Source organism: Lacerta agilis, chromosome 14, assembly GCF_009819535.1.
Source record: "Lacerta agilis isolate rLacAgi1 chromosome 14, rLacAgi1.pri, whole genome shotgun sequence".
NCBI classification, from domain to species: domain Eukaryota; kingdom Metazoa; phylum Chordata; class Lepidosauria; order Squamata; family Lacertidae; genus Lacerta; species Lacerta agilis.
This window is the reverse complement of record NC_046325.1, coordinates 27,698,873-27,716,039: the sequence shown is the minus strand read 5'-3', so window position 1 is coordinate 27,716,039 and position 17,167 is coordinate 27,698,873. Positions and strand designations below refer to the sequence as shown.

At 45.3% G+C, this 17,167-nt stretch overlaps 1 protein-coding gene across 1 annotated transcript in view; it reads left to right on the top strand.

Moving 5' to 3' along the window:
• Positions 1-17,167, top strand: part of LOC117058091 (collagen alpha-1(XVIII) chain-like) — a 35,401-nt gene that overhangs the window by 10,087 nt on the left and 8,147 nt on the right. Inside the window, exons 7-17 of the mRNA XM_033169023.1 lie at positions 664-732; positions 1,915-1,980; positions 6,950-7,006; positions 8,094-8,258; positions 9,429-9,779; positions 10,409-10,519; positions 12,274-12,315; positions 14,317-14,343; positions 14,510-14,578; positions 15,326-15,370; positions 16,377-16,457. Of these exons, the coding sequence (XP_033024914.1) occupies positions 664-732; positions 1,915-1,980; positions 6,950-7,006; positions 8,094-8,258; positions 9,429-9,779; positions 10,409-10,519; positions 12,274-12,315; positions 14,317-14,343; positions 14,510-14,578; positions 15,326-15,370; positions 16,377-16,457 (1,083 nt within the window). The remainder of the gene's footprint in view (positions 1-663; positions 733-1,914; positions 1,981-6,949; positions 7,007-8,093; positions 8,259-9,428; positions 9,780-10,408; positions 10,520-12,273; positions 12,316-14,316; positions 14,344-14,509; positions 14,579-15,325; positions 15,371-16,376; positions 16,458-17,167) is intronic.

Here is a 17,167-nt window from a genome sequence, read left to right as displayed (position 1 = left end):
CAAGAAGCCAATGCCACTATGGAAGAAGGGGGAAAGGGGGGAACAACTAAAGGGACAGTAACCAGGAAAAGCAGAACTGTCATGTTTGCAATACCAGCTTCCTTGAAAGTATATGTGTATGTTTTGCAGGTAAGGTTTACTGGCAGGTTTGGTTCACATTTTAACACAAACTCTACCTAACCTTCACTTTGCAAAGCAATACACTCAAGATGGCGGGGGTGGCAGCTTTCAGCCTGAGGGCCGCATTCCCTTCTGGGCAAACTTCCGAAGGCCATACCACTTTAAGCAGTCATGGCCTCCCCTAAGAATTCCAGGGACTGTAGGAGATCCCTGTTCCCCTCGGAGAGCTACCAATCCCAAAGTGGTTTAACAATCAGCCCCTCTTCCTAGGGAACTATGGGATTTCTAGCTCCGTGAAGGGAACAAGTCTCCCAACAACTCTCAATACCCTTAACAAACTTCAGTTCCCAGAATTCTCTGAGGGGAAACCATGACTGTTTAAAGTGCTATAATACTGCTTTAAACGTATACTGCAGCCTTGTTTTTGTCAGATACTGTCCCCTTCCAGATCTGCAGTTACATGGAAAGTAACAATGCACCTTAGCAATGTAAAATGGCAGGGAGGTCATTCGATTTCCTAACTGTCGTCATCTTGTATCGCAGGTGAAACCTCAACTCTTGGTTCCTTTAGTTCACCAGACCGTGGTCAGGGGGGACTCTGTGGCAAAAGAGGTATGTAGGCAGTTTGTGATCAAGAAATCAATGTCACTGTGGAAGAAGGAGTCTAGAGAGAATTATGGCAGCCTGACAGAGTCCTGGAATTTAAAATAATTTTTTTATCCTCACAAAAATCCTTTGAAGTAGGTCAGGCTGACAATGTAACTTGGCCCAAGGTCAGCCAGTGAGATAAAATATTGTCAGATAAAATATAGTCCTTCCAGTTCTACAGTTACATGGAAAGGGGGAAAGAACAACTTAAAAAAAAAAAAGTCTGGAATAATCAGGTGGAAATGACCCAGAAGGAAGGAACTCTGATGGGATGAAATAATAGGGTAGATTTAGAAAGGTGGGGGTGAGTTGTCACAGAGAGAGAGAGAGAGAGAGAGAGAGAGAGAGAGAGAGAGAGAGAGGGATGGAGAGGGAGAGAGAGAGACTGCTTTAAAGTCTCTGCTATGGTCCAGGAGGGCCTTGAGGTGTGTCTATATTAGGGTTGCCATATTTCAAGTAAAAATCTGGACACAAAAAATGGTTGAGCTGTTTTAGGGCAATCACCTGATAGCATCTCCACCACTGCCAAGCCTAAACCAGAGCCTGGGTTCCCAGAACCTGAGCCTGAAGCAGAGCCACCCAAGCATATTTTTTAAAAAAAACAAAAACAAAAACAAAAATTGATTTGTTTTAAAATGTAAAATTCCCCCCAGATGGGCATGTAAAGGTAAAGGGACCCCTGACCACTAGGTCCAGTCGCAGACGACTCTGGATTTGTGGCGCTCATCTCCGTTTTACTGGCCAAGGGAGCCGGCGTACAGCTTCCAGGTCATGAGGTCAGCATGACTAAGCCGCTTCTGGCGAACCAGAGCAGCACACGGAAACGCCGTTTACCTTCCCACCAGAGCGGTACCTATTTATCTACTTGCACTTTGACGTGCTTTTGAACTGCTAGGTTGGCAGGAGCAGGGACCGAGCAACAAAAGCTCACCCCGTCACAGGGATTTGAACTGCCGACCTTCTGATCAGCAAGCCCTAGGATCTGTGGTTTAACCCACAGCGCCACCCGCATCCCTGGATGGGCATGTAGGACCAGCAAAAGAGGACATGTCCAGGAATCCCAGGACGTATGGCAACCCTAGATTCCTGACCTGGTGAAAGAAGTTTTAAATGTGTAATTTATTTATTTATTTGGCTTTTTGACAGGAGATTACGAAAGAGGAAACCTCATCCATTTCCCCTCCCAAGACAGCCACTGCCTCCATTATTGGGGTAAAAAAAGGGAAAAGTTGACGGGGCAAATTCCAGCCAAGTTCTTGAGAAAAATTTGCTGCTTGGCGTCTTTCTATCCCACCAAGCCATCCCATAGACACACTGTCCTTTGGCACCCCTCCTCAGCTGTTAACCAACCATATCCATTTGTTCCCATTTCCTCTCTGCTGGGCCTTTCCTTGATCCCTGGCCCCTTAGAGGCCTTGCCCTTCCTTCCTTTTCCATAAAGCTAATGCCCACTAGGCTTCTTTGGCCTCCTCTTGCTTCTGGCATTTTGAAAACAGACAAATGTGTGCACTGTGCAGCTGCTGGGTATTCCTGCGTTATAAGATGCATGCATGTGTGTTTTTGGGCAGGGGAGTGCTCTGTGCCAGGGAGGAGACCTGGTTTTAGTTGGAGATGGTTTCTCTTAGAAAATACATGTTGTATCCAGAAGGCCAGTAAACATTTGATGCCTTTTGTTCAGCAAATCATAATAAGAGAGGACCCTGTGGCAGAACAGGTAGTTTGGAGTTTGGCTGTCCACTGTGTCCACAGAGTGATAATTGTAGTTCAGTGGCACACCTTCATAAAGAGAGCTGTGGAGAGGACCCAGACTTCTCAGATGTGCATAGAAAACATATTTTCATCAGGTGAGGGACCTTCCCTATTGCAGGGAAGTAGGAAACTACCCAGCAAGCATCTTTGATGTAACTCTATCCAGGACAGAAGAGCCCTTAGGGAGCTGAAATATGCTACCTTAAATCTTTTTGTGGGAGGAAATATGTAACCATCTTTCTTCACTGACCACCTCCAAGTCAGTACTACTTAAGGCATCCTAATCCCAGGCTGTTTAGGACTTTATAGGTCAACAGTAGCACTTTGAGGTGAGCCCAGAAAGAAACGTAGATAGCTTGATATATTACTTATTAAATATAGAAATAGCATGGTTTGACCCAAGAGATTAATCTATAACCTACATTCTGTTTTTTTTTTAATAAGATTTTTATTATTTTACCATAAAACAAAACAAAAACAACATTAAACATACATAAACACAATAAAAACATAATACACAATCAACAATATAAAACACAACAATACCATACAAAAAAGAAAACTTATACAAACCTTACCAAACATTTATCTTTTGTTTCTCAACTTGTTTTTAACTTCTTGGGGGGACTTCCCCTGGTCCCTCCTCTGTCTTCAAAAACATATATACTCTTTAGGTAGCTTCATTTCTTTTCCCATTAACTTATACTCAACATCCTAATGCTCTTTGAATTTATTTAAACCAATATATTTCTTAACTTATGTTCTATGTCTTGAAACCTTCTTATGCAAATAGATCTATCACATCAAAATTTCTTCTGAACCATTATAACTAACCTTAAACTTCTAAAAGCCGACTCTTTTATACATTTCTGCTCAAATATTCAAACATTCAGTTTAACATACTTAACTAAATAGTCCTTAAATTTCTTCCAATCTTGCGACACCTTCTCCTCCCTCTGGTCTCGGATTCTGGCGGTCAGGTCTGCGAGCTCCATGTACTCCATCAGCTTCATCTGCCATTCTTCAATTGTCGGTAGCTCTTCCCCCTTCCAAGTTCTTGCCAATAAAATTCTAGCCGCTGTCGTGGCATACATAAAAAATACTCTATCCTGACTGGGTATCTCTTCATTGGTCATGCTCAAAAGGAATGCTTCTGGTTTCTTGCAAAAGGTAATTTTCATTACCTTCTTAAGCTCATTATAAATCTTATCCCAGAAGGCCTTCACCCTTGAACACGACCACCACATATGATAAAAGGTACCTTTCGAGGATTTACATTTCCAACACACATCCGACATTTTAGAATTCATTCTAGCTAACTTAACTGGTGTCAGATACCATCTGTATATCATTTTCATTACATTTTCTCTTAGGCTGTTACATGCGGTAAAATTGATACCTTTCTGCCACAATCTCTCCCAGTCATCCATCATAATATTATGACCCACATCTTTTGCCCAATCTATCATTGTTGATTTAACCAATTCATCTTTCGTATGCCACTCTAGCAACAAATTATACATTTTGGAAAGGTTTTTAGAGTTCGATTCGATCAGTTCTGTTTCCAGTTTTGATTTTTCCACTTGAAAACCAATTTTTTTATCCAATTTAAATGTTTCATGTACCTGGTGATATTGCAGCCAGTCAGGGACTTGGCTTTTGACTTGATCGTAACTTTTCAACTTAAACGAGTCCCCTTCTTGCTGCAATATGTCCATATATCGTAACCAACTTGCAGACATGTTTGGTCTCTTATAGGCCTTGGCCTCCACTGGAGATATCCATCTAGGAGTCTTTCTCTCCAATAGGTCCTTATACCTAATCCAAACCTGATACAGAGATTTCCTAATTATATGACTTTTAAAAGTTCTGTGAATTTTAACTTTGTCATACCAAAGGTATGCATGCCAACCAAACATATTATCGTGTCCTTCCAAGTCCAAGACATCTACATTTTCTAGTTTAAACCAGTCTTTCAGCCAGCAAAAGGCCGCTGCTTCAAAATAAAGTCTTAAATCCGGCAGGGCAAAGCCTCCTCTCCCTTTGGAGTCTGTTAAAATCTTAAACTTAATTCTCGGCTTTTTGCCCTGCCATATAAACTTCGATAAGTCCCTTTGCCATATCTTAAAACAGTCCATTTTATCCAGAATTGGTATGGCTTGGAATAAAAACAGCATCCTTGGTAGGACATTCATTTTAATCGCTGCTATTCTTCCCATTAACGACAGTTTCAATCTTGTCCATATCTCCAGATCTTTCTTTATCTCTATCCACAGTTTTTCATAGTTGTCTTTGTACAGGTTCACATTTTTTGCTGTGAGATTGATTCCTAGATATTTTACAGATTTAACAAAATTGAGGCCTGTGCCATCTTGTAGTCTTTGTACCTGTTCTGCACTCATATTTTTACTTAGAACCTTGGTTTTCTGTTTATTTAATTTGAAGCCAGCTACACGTCCAAATTGTTCAATTAACTCCAAAGCTTTGGGGACACTGCTTTCCGGTTCTTGCAGGGATAGCATCAAATCATCTGCGAAGGCGCGTAATTTGTATTCTTTCTCTCCCACCCTAATTCCTTTTAACTGTTTCTCTTTTCGTAACATATTTAAAAGGACCTCCAGGACCGTAATAAATAATAAAGGGGAGATAGGGCACCCTTGTCTTGTTCCTTTTTCAACTTCAATTTCCTCCGATATCACACTGTTTACTATTATTTTTGCTTTTTGTTCTGTATAAATGGCTTTGATGCCATTTAAGAATCTTTCTCCAACTCCCATCTTTTCCAAGTTCTTTTTCATAAACATCCAAGATACCTTGTCAAAGGCTTTCTCCGCATCAATGAATAATAGTGCTGCCTCTGTATTTATGTTTCTTTCCAGTTTTTCTAAAATGTCCACAATAATTCTTGTATTATTGCTTATTTGTCTTCCTGGAAGGAAACCTGCTTGATCTTTATGTATATAGTCTTTCAGCACTCTTTTTAATCTAGTAGCCATAACATTTGCAAAAATTTTGTAATCCACATTCAAAAGGGAAATTGGCCGATAATTTTTCATTAGCGTTCTATCTGTATCTGGTTTTGGGACCAGTGTGATAAAGGCTTCTTTCCACGTCTCTGGTGCCCTATCTCCTTCTAATATTTTATTGCAGATTTCTTTCAAAGGCTGCGAAAGCCAATCTTTAAGAGTCTTATAAAACTTTGCTGTTAGTCCATCTGGTCCTGGCGCCTTTCCTAATTGCATATTCTTAATTGCATCCTCTATCTCTTGGGTCGATATTGGGTGGTTGAGAATTACTAGTTTATCCTCTGGGACTTTTTGCAGACTATTTTGTTGCAGAAATCGGTCTATCTCTTCTTCTTTTATCCTCTCCTCCTTGTACAGTTGCTTATAAAATTTTTGAAAGCACTTTCTGATTTCCTCCGGGTTCTCCACTATTTCCCCATTTACTGCTAAATTGCCGATGACATTTGCCTTATAACCTACATTCTGATCCAGTTGGAGTTTCTGAGACATCTTCAAAGGCAGATGCCTAGTTCACATGTCACACTAAACCATAGTTTGTTTTAAACCATGGCTTAATCATGTTCCTTTGGGTGACTCCTGTAGCACAAAGAAGCCATGGTATGGCTGTCTCTCCATATGAACCATATGAATTGTGGTGTGTTTGCTTCCCACAAAGCATGAGCAGTCAAACCTGAAATAAGCCAAGAACAAACCTTGCCTTAAGTATTACACATGATTTGTTTGCTTCAGACAAACTATGATCTGGGTTTGTACAGCACAAAATACTGTGGTTTGTTTGTGCTATGCACAGCACCTGCAGGGGATCAGACACATTCACAATTAAGCACTGGTGTTGGCTTAGTGTGACATGCAAACGAGGGCAGTCATCCAATTTGTATGTGATTAGGCCATTAAGGGCAGAGGCCATGCTTCATTTTTCTAAGAAGACCTTCTGCAAACATACCAGTTGAAGCTGATAAAAGGCTCTGGCTCACAGCAACAGGGGAGCATCTTGGCTGTGGCAGGATTGCACACCAGAATCCTGATGAAATGGAATATGGAAATGATGCAGTTTCTTATACTTGTACTGTTGCATTTCTCTCCCCCCCCCCTTAGCTATTCTAATAAGTTCATTAATGTGGGGTTTTGTTTTTGGTTGAATAAGTTGGCTCTTCATGAAGAAAAAGAAATCCTGCAAGTGCCTCTATGACAGGCATAGGCAAACTCCGGCCCCCCAGATGTTTGGGACTACAGTTCCCATCACCCCTGACCACTGGTCCTGTTAGCTAGGGATGATGGGAATTGTAGTCCCAAACTTCTGGAGGGCCGGAGTTTGCCTATGTCTGCTCTATGAGTTATGACCTTCCTCTCTGTGTTCCATTGGTGAGAGGTGATCTATCGCTAACTACTTTTTCTGTTTTCCTTAGATGCATAATCTTTCCCAGTGTGTCTGTCCGGCAACACCAGGCCCTCGTGGTGCAAAGGTTTGCATCTAAGCTCTCTCCCCCTGTGTTGCATTGCTGTGGTAATGGGAAGTTCAGGCCAGTCTGCAGCTGAGGGTGTGTCTAGTCTACAAAAGAGAGTTTCAAACACTGTCTTGAAGAAAATGCATAAGGCGAATGAAAACCTATTGGGCTTCCCCACCCATAAAGAAGGCCACATCTATACTACTATGGTTGCTACCTACCCCCCCCCCCAACCAAAGAATCTGTGCCTTTTCAGGGTGGCACAATAACCAGGCATTCAAAAGCTGCAACTGTCCCCCATCTCTGTATCTCCTTGCTGAGATGCGTTCATGCTGTTGAGCTGTACTGATCGATTGTTTTGGAGCTGTTGGTCCTGCCTTCCCTAAGGGGCTGATGGGAGTTGTAGTCCAAAACATCTGGAGGGCAGCACCTGGTTGGCCAAATGCTGTGTTACTATGGGGACTCTAGCTGCTAGACAGCAGCCCAAATAAATCTCAAGTGGGAAGGATGCTGTTGCACTTAGGTCCTGCTTGTGGGCTGCTCATAGGCACCTGGCTGGCCACCATGAGATCAAGATGGTGGACTAGATGTTCCATTGACCTGGTCCAGCAGGTCTCTCCTTATGCTCCTCGCCTGCAGTGAGCTGAGAAATATTTCACTCTGTATGGAAGAATCGTAGAGTTAGAAGGGAGCCCGAGGGCCCTCTAGTCCAACCCCCTGCAGTGCAGAAATCTCAGCTAAAGCATCCATGACAGATGGCCATCCAACCTCTGCTTAAATACCTCCAAGAGTCCTGTGGATTCCAGTTAAGATGACTTGTCCCTAAAAGAACAACCATGGCCCCATCTCCAGCCATACATTTAAGTTTCCCCAAAATATGTGTGCATAAGCTTCTCCCATAAGCCATTAAATATAAGTTTGCCAAAAGCAGAACACGAGTTGCCTGCTGGCATTGGCTCCAGTCTGCCTATCTAAGCAAGTACAAGACTCCAGAGGTTTCTAAGAGAGAAGGCTTTGCACAGCAGGAGAGACCTTTGCTGTAGATATTGACTGTTGCCTGAATCCACAGCGCACACCTCTCATCCCATGTTCTTCCCTATGGCAGGGAGACAAAGGTGACCAGGGTCCTCCAGGAGAAAGAGGACTTTCTGGGGAAAGAGGGCTAGCAGGCAATCCAGGCCAACCGGGACCTCCAGGACCCCCGGGACCACCAGGCCAGTCCCTTCCAGGAGCACCAGAATGTGGTGGTGCCAATGGTGGAAATGAAAAGGTGAGACTGGGCCAGGGGGAGAGAGCGGAGGTCACTTCCTGATGAGTTGTTTGTTGAGCATTCATCCTGATCGGCTTCCACAAAGGTTGTGGAGAGGTTAGACAGCTCTGAGCACTCATTCTGATTTATTTGCGGCGGGGTGTGTGTGTGTGTGTGTGTATGTGTGTGTGTGTTTACGATGTTACATCAAGCTGCTATCATCACACACCTTCCTGTGTGTTTCCCCATCACTTTGGTTATCACAAAAAAGACTGATTGGGGGGGGGGGAGTATGTTTGTTGTGCAATAGCACCAAATCAACTTTAATTGGGCAACTGAAATGTGCCAATATGTGACTGATCCACAGCAGAAGATAGCAACGCTTTGGAAGCACAGGGGCCAGGGGGGTATCCGGGCTATGTGTGTTAAAATCTTTTCCCAGCGCTTTGAAATATCATCAAATTTACGAGCAAAGGTTTTCAGGCTTTCAGGGAGGTTTCTAACCCTTTGGCCCATGCTACAGTCCCAATCTGGATTGGCGGAGGCAGTACCTGTTATTTGCATGGAAAGAAAAGTTTCCATTTGTTTTTACTGAAGCTTTTCTTCCAGGCATAGGAGATTGGGACTGCAGCTGGGGAAAAGTATTATTAAAGTCCTCCCTGCCAGGTTCCCAATGCCTGCCGTTTATTTATTTTTTTCAAAGCCATTCATGCAGTTGCTATTTTTGGGGAACAGCTTCTCTTCAGCTTTGGCCCTAAGACACTCACACATGCATTATATCAGCACAAGGTGGACATGGAATTGCAGCCATGTCATGTCTTGTTTATCTCTTAAACCTAGTTCTTACTGAAGCAACAAGCTTTTATCAGGACTCTACGGACTGCAGGTGGGAGCTTGCATGGTTGAATAGGCATCTATACAAAGAAATTCCCTGCACACTGCGCCAGTCTTCTCCCTTACATGCTAGCTTTCTGCATTTGGGGGTTATTTTTTGTGCGTGGAGGGAAATATTATCGTGTTGCTCCCACCTCCCATCTGAAGTGATCCAACTCAGACCCAGGTATATTCTCTCAGGAAGAACTAGATCTTAGTTTTGGTTTCCTGTGAAGTGAGAAATCTTGACAAATGCATTACCAACTTCCCAAAGATGCCGAACGATATTTTCCCTGCCTCTTTTGTCATTTTTCCTAGGGGGGCAGCATCATGGAAGGGCCCCCTGGTCCAATGGGCTACCCAGGTCTTCCTGGACCTCCAGGATACCCTGGTCAGGAAGGACCCCAAGGGCCCCCTGGCCTTCCAGGGCACGAAGGTCAGCAAGGTACTCCAGGCCTCCCTGGCACACCTGGCCAGCCTGGCTCACCTGGATCCACAGGGCCTGCAGGCATTCCGGGGCCAATGGGGGCAGAGGGAATTCCTGGAGCCATGGGCCCTGAAGGGCACCCAGGACTTCCAGGCCACATGGGGCCACCAGGACCACCAGGCACCCCCGGGCAGAAAGGGCCTCCAGGACGAGAAGGGCTTCCAGGGAAGGACGGGCCAAAGGTAAGCAGCGCTGAAACTGGGATCATGGGTGAACTGTCAGAGGTGGGCGGCCTAATAGCAGGAATGCAGGATGGAAGGGAGAGGAAAGCTAAATAAGACGGGCAGGAACAGGGGCACGAACTTGCAGGCCTCCTCCTATGTACACCCTGTAACAATGACAGGTATTTTGCTAGCTGGTAGATAAATGCTTGAATTTCCAAAGCAATTTGGGTGCGTCTCTGCTTGCCTTGAATCAGAAGCACAGTGGGTGGGTGTGAGTCAGAGGCGAGGGACACCAAGCCTACATTTCTCTTTATAAAAATAATTTTAAAAAAAATGTTGGTGCAGTGGTACCTCGGTTGTTGAACGTAATCTGTTCTGGAAGACTGTTCGACTTTCCAAAACATTTGACAACCAAGGCACAAAGGGCCGCCTGCAATTGCCACTGAGAAAACTGAAAAACACGCAGCAAAATCCATTCAACTTCCGAGGTGTGTTTGAAAACGGAAGCAATTACTTCTGGGTTTTCGGCGTTCGAAAACCGAAACATTCGGCTTCTGTGATGCTCGGAAACCGAGGTACCACTGTACTTACAAACCTTGGGTTTCTGTTTTAGGACTTTTGATAATGTTCATGGTTTATTCTTGCAGGGTGAGAAAGGTGAGGTTGGCCTACAGGGCCCTCTTGGCAATCCAGGTGTGAAAGGTGAAATGGGGCCTCAGGGTGTACCTGGGCCCATGGGTCCTCCTGGTGAGAATCAGGTCAGTGGAAATGCACTTTGCTCTGAGCTAGCATGCTCTCTGATACCCATCTGGGGTTGCTTACTTATGGCACACTAAGGCCATGTACACATTCCTGCTTACTCTGCATCCAGTGCTCTCCCACGGCTGGTTTGTGAAGACATATACACACAACACTAACCACAATCCACACCTGTCCTGTAGTGTCTTGAGGAACATTGCATTCTGACGTGTTTTCCTCCCACAAGCCAGTTTCCATCTGATCATGAAAGCCATATGAAGGCATTAGGGTTGCCTGACCTCCAGGTCTGACCGGAAGTCCCCAGGTTCACCTGCTCTCCATCCAGGTGGCAGGTGGAGGGTTTGAATGTCCAGGTGGATGGGAGTGCCTTTAATAATAAAAATTATTATTATTAACAGAACTGTGCATTCAGCTTGCAGGCTCTAGCCCAGCAGGAGCTGGCTGCAAATTATAGCATAGACACTCTGGGCTCTTCCTCCTCTCCCCTCTCCCAATTAACTTCCGTCTCCATGATCCACTGGGGGCCTCCCCCAGAACATCAAATAAATAAATAAAAAGGAGTATTCCCTGGATGCCTAGATCCAAGTTCGGGGCAAGTACTTTTTGGTTAGAGGAACCCTAGCAGAGATTTAAAATATGCAGCAAAGTAAATAGTGGAAATATAGACTATTAGTTCTTAAAAAATAATCCCTTCTAAGTTGCTTCCAAAAATTCCCCTCAGTGGCAGACTTTGGGCTCTCAAATTTCAGTAGCACCATGTGCAACACTAAAATTCTGCATGCACCCTGCCTCTTGCACTCCATTCTAAAGCATTGTTTTAGCGCCCCCTGCAATGCGGGGCCCAGTTTGACTATGCTACCCTTAAACTGCTTCTTTTTCCTCTTCCCTTAGCATAGAAAGAGACCACATGTAAGTGGTTTACTTACAATCTCTTCAACAGTCATATTCATGTGTTTTTCCATACATCGGCAAGAAAACACAGGCAGTAGAACTTAGGTTCCAAAGTGGTGAATGCTTCTAAATTATTTGTATAGAAACACAAAGATAGCTTGCCTAAGCCACACAGCCTTAGCTTGAAGTATCCAACTTAGACCTCCTTACAGGTAGGGTTCACATGATAATCCTTCCACCCAAGGTAAGGAGGCGTGACCTAGCCAAGCCTGGCAAGACAGCTTGTTCTATGGTCTTAAAGCCTTCGTGCATTAGCTAGACTTAAGCATGTTGGTTATATGAGGCTGCTTATCCCATAGAAGTGGGGTGAGATGGCCCCAAAGGCAAGCTTGTGTATAACTTACTTGTGATAGTTACGAGGCTTCTGTTGCTTCCTATTGATCCTTGGGCCCTTGCCCCTCCATACGGGACTGCTTTTTTTTTCTTCCTTGCCCCTTCCATTTCCACCTTCCACTCCCCCAGTTGTTGCAAAAAAGAGAGGAGAAAATCCTTTTTTTCCTTAAGGGAAGATGAATGGACGTTGAAAACTATACATATGTTTTATAAATATAAACAGGTATGTGCAAAAATTGTTCTTAATTGGACATAAGCACCAAAGCAGAGCTGTCAACCTTCCTTTTTTGCATTGGGAAACGGCACTGGAATAAGGGAATTTCCCGCAAAAAAGGAAAAGTTGACAGCTATGCACCAAAGTCTGCCAAGAACACAGGTCCAAAGGATCTGTCACTTTTGCTTGGGCAGTTGTTGGGGGGGGGGGGTTCCTTATGGCTTGCATCAATGCCCTTCTCTTCTCTCTTTGTAGTGCAACACTCATGCAAGAGTTCCTGGGCCTCCAGGTCCTAAGGTGAGTATGAAGCCTATCAAGCAGCATGGCAGAGATGGGGGGGGGGGAAGCAGTGGCCTTCCACATGTTCTTGGGCTCCAACTCCCTTCAGTCCCTGCCAGCAATGTCAATGGTGAGGGATGATGGGGGTTGTAACCTGACATCTGCAGGGCTGCAGGTTCCCCAGCCCTACTTGCACTGGCATGCTTTCGAACTGCTAGGTTGGCAAGAGCCGGGACAGAGCAACAGGAGCTTGCCCCGTCACATGGATTCGAACCACAGACCTTCCGATCAGCAAGCCCAAGAGGCTCAATGGTTTAGACCACAGCACCACCCTTTCCCCCATCCCTGTCATACCAGCAGGAGAAACAAGGTGGTACAGGAAAGGCATCTAAAATCTCTGTGTAGTTAGGTTGTGGACTAGAGCTGACTTTGGATACCCTGGAAATTATTATTCTTCCTCACTTTCACCACTCTGCCACCCAATTACAAGGGGAAGAGTGGAGAGATGGGTGGTGGGCTGCCTCTCCTTCCTTTCTCTTTGGGTGATGCCCCTTCTTCACAAGGATGCGGTAGGAGCCCTCGCTCACTGAGCCCACCTCAAAGTTTTCTTCCTGAGCTGAAAGGATGGGAAAAGTGGGAAACCCAGAGAACCCATGATCACGAATTCTATTCATCCTTGTTTGTAGCTGTGTTTATTTTTGCTCATATCCTCTCATGATATGTGTCTCTTCCTCCTGGAAAAAAAATCCTTTTGTTTGTCTCTTCAGCATTTATATTCCTGCCATCTTATCTTCTCCCTGCTTCTCTGGTCTCTGCTTTGCCTTGTATCAAAAGCAGAGCGGGTGTGAGTCAGAGGTGAGGGACTCCAAGCCTACATTTTATTTTAAAAAAATAAAAAAATGGTACTTACAAACTTTGGATTTCTGTCCAGCGCTCTCTCCCTTTCCCTCCACCTTCCTCTGCTTCTGTCTTGCCTCTTGTGTATGTTCGCATTAGTGCTTTAAAACGAAGCAAGGTTTGCTCCAATTCAGCGGTAAAATGAGAAAGCGCTGGGACAAAAAAAAAAAAAAAAAATCCCTGCTCCTACATGGAGTTCTAAAGCACAGACCTGTGCCTGGAAAGTGCAGTGCAAAAAGAAGTATAGCTAAGCCCTTAGTTTCATGCCTGTCTAATAAGTTAATCGTGGATTAATCCTGGAATTGTAGAGTTGGAAGGGACCCTGAGGGTCATCTAGTCCAACCCTCTGCAATGCAAGAATCTCAGCTAAAGCAGACATGAAAGGTGGCCATCCAACATCTGCTTAAAAACCTCCAAGGAAGGAGAGTCCACTACCTCTCCTTCTGAAGAGCAGTGAAAAGAACTTTTGGGTATCAGTATGAGTTTGTGTGTGTTTGACTACAAGGCCACAGACCTCCTGAGTTCATACTTTAAGGTGCGGAGAAGCTGCCTGCAACTTTAGATCTGCTTTGCTGGATTGTGGCAAAAGCCCGTTTACTACTACAGCCATCTATTCCCCTGCGATCTTTTCAGAAGCAAAGAGCTGCAACGAAACCTAGGGGACAAAGCAGCAGTTAATAGCCCTGTTAGCTTCATCATACCCCGAACACAATTAGCAGTGCAAGTTTGTACGCTGGGCAGGGGAAGCTGCTGTGAAGAAAGGCCTGTTTTGAACCTAGAGATTCTAAATGTGGGGTGATTTGGAGTCCTCCCGAACCATCAGCTTCAGGCAGCCCTGCCCACATGTTCATTGAAGTGACCTTTGAGTCGGCAAACCACCCTGTCTTCTTCCCGAAATTGGGTGGGTGGGTGGGGGGGGGGAAGGACCATCCCCAGGAGTTTTGTTCTCTAACTTGAGAGCTCCTGATCCTGGTTATATCAGAAGCTTGTTGCTGTGTACTTATAAGTACTTATATCAGAAGCTTGTTGCTGTGTGCTTCTAAGTGTAGACTGTACTTATAAGTGTGCCATGGTGATTTGCAATTTGATCTTCTGTTTGGTTTCTTTTCTTCCCCCTTGCAGGGTGAAAAAGGAGAACCTGGAGAACGGGTACGTAGTTGTGCAAAGAGGACCCACATCTTCAAAGCACTGTGATGCATTCTTCTTCTTCCCCTTCTTCTTCTTCTTCTTCTTCTTCTTCTTCTTCTTCTTCTTCTTCTTCTTCTTCTTCTTCTTCAACTTGTTCTAAGGCCCTTCATTGTGTTTTCTTACCCAGGATTGCTGCAACTGCCCTGGAGCAACAAAAGCTGACTCTGACTCCTGGACACCTTTTACCTATCAAGAGGTACACTGAAATATGTGTCCCCCCCCCCTGCCATTTAGGATCAGTGGTTTTAACGCTGAGTGCACAGGGCAGTGTTTCCTCCAAGGATCAACTAAGGGGAAACTTGTGCTGGTATCTGCTACAAGCCTTTGCCTGTAGAGGAACAAAAAACAAAAGCAGAAGCCACTGTAGGGCAAAAGGTATTTTAGTGAGCTTTCAGTGCTAGTCTGGATTGTCATGGGCCATACTGGAGGAGGCGTTTCCCCAGGCATTTCCCTCTTAAGGTGCACACAACTTGTAGAAAAAACACCCCCAAAAATCAACCAACAATTCTTGAATATGTCCCACTGCTTCTCCATCGTACTGATACATGCATGTTCCAAAGCGATGCCAATACTGTATTAATCTTTAGGCATGGCTTAGTAAAAACAGAAAATGTTGCCACCGTTATTGGCCTATTTATTTATTTACTATTTCATGTAACAAGATTTATATACCGGTTGACTAACAGAGCCTCAAAGCGGTTTATAAAAAGAGCCAAAAGTGCAGTGTCAGGAGACTCTCCCAGCCTTTGCTAACGGGTGGTTGTGTTCCAAAATGTGACCTGCCATGGGTATAAACATCCTGAATTTCTGCAGTCAATAGGAAAAGAGGCAGGGAGGGGGTGTGGATTATGTATTAAGTAAAAATGACGTGGGTGGGCAAGATGTGCCCATAAACAATACCAGGATATTGAGTTGGCGTCTTTTTCTTCTCCTCCTCCTCCAGAATGGCAAAGGAGACCTTGAGATATATGGCTCAGTTGCCAGCCGTGTAAGCCAGCCATTTCATCTTCTCCAACAGACCTTGGTTTGGTTTTGGTTGTTGTTGTTTTTTTAAAAAATTGTATCTTGCCTTCAGAATGTGCTGCCTTCCCAATCTTGACCTTTTCCTTTAAAAAAAAAAAAACCAGAACAGAACAGATAAAAAGAAGCACTTTTGCCTAAATTGGGAGTAAGGAACCTTTTTCAGTCTGAGCGCTGGCTTCCCTCATGGCAGCCTTATGGGGTACAGAGGCAAAAGTGGGTGGAGCAATGGATGCGACTCCTACCTTTCAACAGGAGGATACATTCCAGCCATGCAAAAGCCACAAGTTTCAGCACACACACATACAAAACATCCCTCCATCCAGGCTAGCAGGCAGGGCCAGCCCAGGACACTAGACGCAAAACACAAATTGCTGCCCCTGTCCCATATGCTGCATGCTTGCATGCTGCTGTGCACCCACCATGCATGCACCTGCCTGGCATGCGCCCGCTGTTGCATGCATGCATGGGCATGTGGCGGCGAGTGTACAGTGGGGGGGGAGAAGATCATGAGCGGTGTGCTCATCAGAGGCCGGATCTGCTGCCCCTCCCAGCTGTCCAGAGCTTCCTGCCCTGAGGCAACTGCTTCATCTTCCCTCATGGGTAGGCTGGTCCTGCTAGCAGGAGGCGTAATCACAGTCCAGCCAGGCAAAAGCACTTGAGAAGGGCTTGGTGATGGGATGCAGGTAGAGAGCCCCGGAGGGCTCTGCATTCGACCCCTTGGCCCCAGTTTCCACCCACCCACCCACTACCCCAGACTAAATGAGCATTGTATGGAACCAAAGTTCCCAGGCTGACGTTCTTAGAGCACTGGAGTCCACCTGAGTCTTGCACGAGAAACAGTTGTGCAAGCAGGCAAGCTATTCGCCAGCCCATTCAGACGTAAAGGTGTGAAATGTAATGGTGTTTGCAAAGTTCAGCTTCAGAATGCAGGTAACACCCAGTGTCTCTGTTCCTTTCTCTGCTTCTTCTAGGGTCCTCCAGGCCCCGCAGGAAATCCTGGCATGCCTGGGCCCCCAGGCCCTCCTGGACCACCGGGAGTTATTTACCTTAATGTAAGTGATCCTCATTTCCCCCCCCCAAAAAAAACCCCACCTCAATGTTAGGGGAGATAGAGCAGCCACATGATATTTAGAGAATGACTTTTTAAACATCACATACATGGGGTGGGGGTTTTCTTGTGATATACACTGGAAGTAAAAAAAAAAAAAAAAAACTGCTCCTTTTCCCTTATGGGGTACCCAAGAGCCCATATAGAGTCCTTTTGTAGGTTCTCTATCGGTAGGAGAAAATAACAGAGACCAACCAGAGAATATTGAGAAGCAAAGCAGCTAGTAAGCCTGATCTTTATTAAAGCTTTTGCAACAGGGTGCTCCCCCCCCCCCCCACACACACAGGAGGACCTTAAAATTCTTATAACACTTGCTTTTTGGGATTTTGTATCTACCGTATATCGCGGCGTATAAGGCGACTCGGCGTATAAGACGACCCCCCAACTTTTTATGTGAAAAAACAGAGTTTGGGGTATACTCACCCAGCCCGGGATCCATGGCTGCTGAGGCGGCGGCAGCGGCGGGGAGAGCGTCCCCCGCGCCACACAGGAGATCTCCGCGCTTGCCGCCCAAGCGCACAGCGGCCTCCATGGCTGCTGAGGCGGCGGCAGCGACGCCTGGGGCAGCGGGGAGAAGCTCCCCGTCGCCCCAAAGGAGGCCTCCGTGCTTGCCGCCGAAGCACAGGACGGCCTCCACGGCTGCTGAGGCGGCGG